Source organism: Eretmochelys imbricata, chromosome 6, assembly GCF_965152235.1.
Source record: "Eretmochelys imbricata isolate rEreImb1 chromosome 6, rEreImb1.hap1, whole genome shotgun sequence".
Taxonomy (NCBI): domain Eukaryota; kingdom Metazoa; phylum Chordata; order Testudines; family Cheloniidae; genus Eretmochelys; species Eretmochelys imbricata.
The window spans coordinates 111185769-111192407 of record NC_135577.1 but is presented as its reverse complement, the minus strand read 5'-3'; the positions used below and the strand labels follow the sequence as shown (position 1 = coordinate 111192407).

Below are 6639 nucleotides of genomic sequence, written 5' to 3'. Positions count from 1 at the left end.
AGAGTTTTAAATGTTAGCAACTACTGTGTAACCAAAAGCTATTTGGTTGGGTGGTCAGATTTTTGGGTCTGCCAGCTTTAAGTGTCCCTTTAAGGAATGAACAGAATAAAACCACTATCTTTAGCATATACTATCAGAAGAGAGACCCCTCAAGGTATTTGCCATAAGAAGTTTGGTAGGGCTATTTGCTTATGTCAATGATGCTGCTCTCAGAGGTTGAAATAATACTCAGTCAAAAAAAATCCCAAGTGGATCTAAATTCAAGTGTCTGCAGGCATGTTGATATTAATGCAAAGTTACTTCCTCACATATGTCCACTGTGCTGGTTATTGTATCACTGGAGGTGATGAAACTGTTCTGAAAGTCAGCATTCTGTGTACAGGGTAGTTCTCACTTAAGTATGCAGGTGGTTCATATCTATACCATGTAGATTAAGCAATATGTGCAGTTCATCACGCCTGTGTAATAATAATATTGGCATAACCTCTCCCTTGCGTTAAAACCTGTGTGTGCTCAATTTCAACTTGTTCCACTGAATTCATTTGGGCTTTTCTTGTTTCTGGTTACAGGTGATTTATATAGGAGATCTGCAAGTTAAGTACCACAAATGGTAAAACTGGTTTCTTAGTAAGTTAGCATCATTCATTATTGAAGACCTGGGTAATACTTCACCATCGTTTTCCATTCCTTGAACGTTTAAAAACATTAATGGAAGTAATTCTCTAGAGCAAGTCATGGCAAGAACAATGTTTTTAGAAATGAAATAAAGAACCACAAATCATGCTACAGAATTTATTTAATGTAGGAGGAACCATCAAACATTACCACATGTAACTAGAGCCATCTAAAAACCACATCCAATTCTCCCTCAAAACCATCAGTATCACCAGAAACCCTGGCAAGAAACCCAGCCTCTAGCAAGTCAACTTTACACCAATCCATCTGACAACTTAACCATGCCCTGGAGGTTAAAACTAACACTGTGGACTAGATTAAAGACACTGAATTTTACTACTATTTATCAGTTAGAAAACGTTATTTTGTTACTCTGTGCAGAGGACTGCAACACCACGTTCATAGAAACTGCGAGGATCTTCCTTGGTGGCTATTTCAAAGTCAACAGTGAAGATCAGATCAGCACGGGTGAAATTCAGATAAACTGGTAATGTAACCTGGAAAAGAAGTTAGGCATTTATTAAAATGTGAATAAGACAGATGAATGCAAGATAAAAGTCAAAGGGAAGACAGCAAAGGTCCCCACCACTGGAAATTATGAAGAGACATTCCATATTGAACTTTGCCCATCCTTCCCCAACCAAGATCAACTGTACTCCTAAGAAAGAGCACCCAGCCTGCCAGGCTAAAGTGTACTTTTTATAATACATTTCTAAGGTGTTGTTCAGACTTCTCAGGACCCAATGCTTCATGAGTTTACATTTCTTGGTACCCCGCAGCTAGCCACAAAGAGAGGGTGGTAGCAATACTGGATCTGTTTGCCAGACTCCTAGGAATTGTAACCCCCAGGTTGAAAACTCATACTGGAAAGGAACATCTGTGGTACCGCAAAATGTAAGACTAATGAAATGGAAGCAGGTATTTCCCCATTTTTATTCTAGGGCACCAGAGAAAGTAGAATTTAAAGTTGATGAGCCACTACTGAAAGGAGTCACAGAATGACAAAACATTGGTCTCCACATTACTTACCACATTAGCCTTTTTATCTGCATTTGTCTGCTTGATCCAGCGAAGCTGTGTTATGGGCAATATAGTTGATATAGCATTTGAAAGGGACAGTTTATTGTTACTGCATGTAGCTCCCTGAAGCTTCAAACCTATGAGTTAAGAAGTATGAAAATGTGAGGTCTTTCCTGAAAGTGAATTGTATGCACATTTAAAGGAAGTTTCCTTTTCCACTCATTTTCAAGTCCAGAGGTAGATTCACCCATCTAAAAATGTGGTAATTGATATTTAGACCTACTGTTAAAATGGGAGACCTCATTTATAAATGAAAAAATACCCCAGAAAAGGTAACAGTGAAGGCTACTAGAGGAATAAAAAAGCCACCAGAGCACTACCTCTAACATATTGACTGTTATTTGCATTTATCCATATTGCACTACTCCTGACAATGTTCATTCATAAGGATTCTCAATCCCTATGCACGAGCATAGCAAAGTTTTCCATTAACGTGTTTTTAAATAATGCAGAATCCCCCACAGAAATTGACTTCCAATGCTACTTCTAGTGCAACTGCAATCAGACTTTCACTGTGCTTGTTAACTCCCCTTGGTGTTATGTATCTGATATGGTCTGTACCAGCATTTTTACAAAAGATAAATACCCAGTGTTAAGGGCTAATAGCACCTATTCCCTTCCCTTCCACCTTGTAAAAAGCACATCAGCTAACCTGTGACTCCAAAACTGCAAGCATCCAGGACTGCATTCTGAGTAGTTGTAACATTGACTTCTAGACAAAGTTCTTCCAGGGACCAGCTGTTTGCTTGAGCCACATATTGTCTTGTAGCAGTAATATAAGCCTCAGGTACGAACAAGCCACCCAGGCACACATGGATGTTCTATTAAAAGAATTGTATGTTTTAGAAATTTCTATAGTAGCTACTGCAATGGCACTTAGCTGCATTCAATATCTATTTAAACAAACAGTTGCACTAAAATATGGACCATCTTGCAAACTATGTCTGGCATGTTTCCTCAGATGAAGATTTACCCTCAAAGGGATAGTTTCCTACTAACATACACATGTAGAAACAATTTTATGAATCCTAAAGTCTGTTTTATAGGAAAAAATTAGCAGTTTCAGAAGAGTTCAATATTTGTACGTAATTCTATTGCATATATATAAGTAGAATTAGAAATACAAATTTCTCCTAATGTGTCAACATTTCCCACAAGGCTGTGCTATAAGGTATTGTCTTCTTTGAGTACATGCAGCGTATTCCATGCATGTGCCCAGCGCACCAAAGCCAGAGAACTTTGCCTAGCAGTACCTATAGAGGCTGTGCTCATGCCTTGGGACACCTCCTCTGGGTATTTAAAGGCAGCACCTCCCTGACCCTCCTCAGTTCCCTCTCACTGCCCATGGCTTGAATCGGAGCTCTGAGTGTTGTTCTCACCTCATGTTTTAGTATCAGTTTTCTGAGCGTTATTTCTTCTAGATCAGCGGTTCTCAAACTATGGGTCGGAACCCCAAAGTGGGTAGTGACCCCCTTTGAATGGGGTCGTCAGTGCTGGCTTAGACTTGATGGGGCCCTGGGCTGAAGCATGAACCCCACTGCCCAGGGCCAAAGCCGAAGGGGCTCAGGCTTCGGTCCCCCCTGTTGGGGTCATGAAGTAATTTTTGTTGTCAGAGGGGGGTCACGGTGCAATGAAGTTTGAGAACCCCTGTTCTAGATAACGGTAGCTTAGATTTTGTTTAGTGTCAATATAGTGTTCGAATAGCAGGCTGCCCCGTGTGATGCCCTCACCAGGGTTCAAGCATCATCTGTCACGCGAGGGGCCATCCTCACACAATGTGTTTGTGGTGTCTCAGTGAGGGACATATTATGGACTAGTGCTCCATTTGTAAGGTTTTTTGGGTTGTTTTGTTAAAAAAAGGATTCAGGTGGCGAGAGACTTATGGCGGAAGCAGCACTTTCTGGAGCAGGCCTTGAGGTCCGCTTCAGCACTAAGGCTCTTGTCTGATTGGTGGTCACCTTCGTAACTAGCAAGTAACTGTGCTCCATGTTTGGACTCTGGTGTTTCACTCAAGAGGAAGAGTGAAACACCAGAACACTAATTGGGACCATTCCAGGGCTCAGGGAGACTCCTCCTCATCTTTTAAGAGGAATGCTAACTGGCATTGTACTCCTGGCATGCAGAATGGAGCAGGTCCATCTAACCCAGGAGTTCTCAAACTGGGGATCATGACCCCTCAGGGGGGTCACAAGGTTATTACTTGGGGGGTTGCGAGCTGTCAGCACCACCCCAAGCCCTGCTTCACCTCCAGCATTTATAACAGTGTTAAATATTTTTTTAAAAAATGTGGTTTTAATTCACAGGCTTGCTGTGTGAAAGGGGTCAAGAGTACAAAAGTTTGAGAACCACTGGTTGAACTGCTCCTGGTACCATACTGAGACCAGCAAGAGCCTGTACCATTGACTCTGATTCTGGCCATGGGGTGTTCATTGAGTCCAGTACCAATGATGTCAGGACTGGAGCAGATTGTCTCCGTGCTGGTAGTATGTCAGGCAGCATCAGACCTGCTTTGCCTCTCAGTCCCTGACTCTCCACTAGTTCAGGAATTTTTCTGGGGCCGTAGCTTTTAATGCTTCGTTCTCAGTGGTGCCCATGGCACCTTCTAGCTGGTTGCAGAACTGTTGGGTTTATTGGCAGTGCAGCTTTCACTGCCCATGTCCCAGACTGTGGAATTGAGGCAGATGCCAGGCCTGGCCCCAAAAGCTCCCCGTCAATGCTCGTGCGCCCTTTAGTACAGTCATTGCCCTGACAATAGATCCTGTTGTCGACTTCAGTATTGCCCTTGACCTCAGTACTGGCACCTCTTCTGGTACCAGGTACGACTGTCTCACTCAATACCATCAGTGCCCAATTCCCCATTCCTCTTTAGTACCGATGCCGCCCCCATGTTGGGACGCTATCAGTACACCATGTTCCCTTTTGCTCTATCTTCCACTCCCTGGGTTTTTAGCAATTGCATGATTGTGGTGACAATATACCTCAGGAGAGGGGATTTCATATCTTCCTGTATATGGAGATTTGGTACAAAGAGGCAAGTCCAGAGAAGAAGTCCTCATGTTCACTTCACACTACGCTTACTCCATAGTCTAGGTCTCTGCCTAACAATGGGAAGTCAACATTGATTCCAGTACTGAGTTCACTGTGGCCCTGCTAGACTGAGTTTGAGAGCATTACTGCCGACCAACTGAGTTTGCATTATTCACCATCTGTGTCTGGAACTGCAGTCTCAACCCTCAACTACAGCCCAAGTATGCCTGAGGTTGCTAGACCATGTGGCTACATACACACAGATAATTCAATGTGTCATGTTACACCTTTGTCCTCTTCAAATGTGGCTGATATTGGTCTATCATCTGAACCATCATGTGCTGGACAAAATGGTCTGACTTCCTCTGCCTATCTGGACTCCTTATGGTGGACAACTGTTCAGGGAACGCATGCCAGGATGTTCCCTTCGCCCGGTCCCCATCAACCAGGACTACTGTCACTGATGCCTTCTTAATAGGCTGGGGAGCACATCTGAGTTCACAGAAAATTCTAGGCCTGTAGTCGGAACAGGAAGCTTCTCTGCAAATCAGTGTCCTACAATTTGTGCCATCTACAGTGCCTGTCAGAGACGTCGGGGGACTCAGCATGCACATCCTTAAGAATATCACCATGATGTATTATGTGAACAGACAGAGGGGTGCATACTCCCATGTGCTGTGTCAGAAGGTGATCAGACTGCCAGTTTTGCAACAAAAACAATCACTGAGGCCTGTCATTTACCTGGGATCCAGAATCACCTGGCAGATCCCCTCAGTAGAAAAATTTTCCTTGAATTACAAGTGGTCTAAAAAGCCCAGTGTCCTACCTCTTTGCTGTTTGGGAATTCTGGCCTGTTCAAGACAGACAAGAAATGCCATCTATTTTGCTCTTGAGGGTGTAGGTCTCAGTCCAGGCGCCTGATTGATGCTTTCCACCTGATGCTGGGAATCAGCACTCCTGTATGCCTTTTCCTCCAATTCAAATCATCCTGGAGGTCATTCTCAAGCTGAAACTGGACCGTACCAAGCTCATTCTCATTGCTCCAATGTAGCAGAAACAATATCAATTCTCTGACCTCAGGTTATTGTCCTCAGATTATTGGTTTGGCCTCCCATCTCTCTTTCCTCTTCACCCTGACCTCTTTTTTCCCTTTTTGTCAGAAAGCTCCTTTCCTTGTGGCAACATCATCTGCTAGGAGCATGTGTGAACTGCAAGCTCTGATGGCGGAGCATCCTGACACACAATTTTCCAAAAACAAGGTAATCCTGTAGTTGCACCATATAATTTTTTATCTAAAGTGGTTTCTCAGTTTTACTTGAAACAAATTATTCATCTACCAGTGTTGTTCTTTGAGCCAAATTCAACCCCAGATGAGCAGCATCTTCACACACTGGATGTCAGGCAATGTTTAGCCTTTTACAGATAGAACTAAATGTTTCCTTTCTTCATCTCATCTGTTTCATGTGTGAACCAAATGAAGGGGCAATCTCTTCACAGATGATCTCAAGATGGATAACTTCCTATATCATAAAAAGAAAAGGAGTACTTGTGGCACCTTAGAGACTAACCAATTTATTTGAGCATAAGCTTTCGTGAGCTACAGCTCACTTCATCGGATGCATCCGATGAAGTGAGCTGTAGCTCACGAAAGCTTACGCTCAAATAAATTGGTTAGTCTCTAAGGTGCCACAAGTACTCCTTTTCTTTTAGCGAATACAGACTAACACGGCTGTTACTCTGATTCCTATATCATGACAGCAAATGAAGCAGCTCAGATTTGGAATTTGCCGGGGCTTGCCATTGGATCCTATGTACATATGTTTAAAACCACTATGCCACTTATGCTAAATCCAGATC

At 42.9% G+C, this 6639-nt stretch overlaps 1 protein-coding gene across 1 annotated transcript in view; it reads right to left on the bottom strand.

Moving 5' to 3' along the window:
• Positions 1 to 778: 778 nt before the first annotated feature.
• Positions 779 to 6639, bottom strand: part of DYNC1H1 (dynein cytoplasmic 1 heavy chain 1) — a 69844-nt gene continuing 63983 nt past the window's right edge. The window contains 3 exon segments of the mRNA XM_077819377.1: positions 779 to 1172; positions 1705 to 1832; positions 2408 to 2576. Coding sequence (XP_077675503.1) covers positions 1044 to 1172; positions 1705 to 1832; positions 2408 to 2576 — 426 coding nt within the window. The 3' untranslated portion in view covers positions 779 to 1043.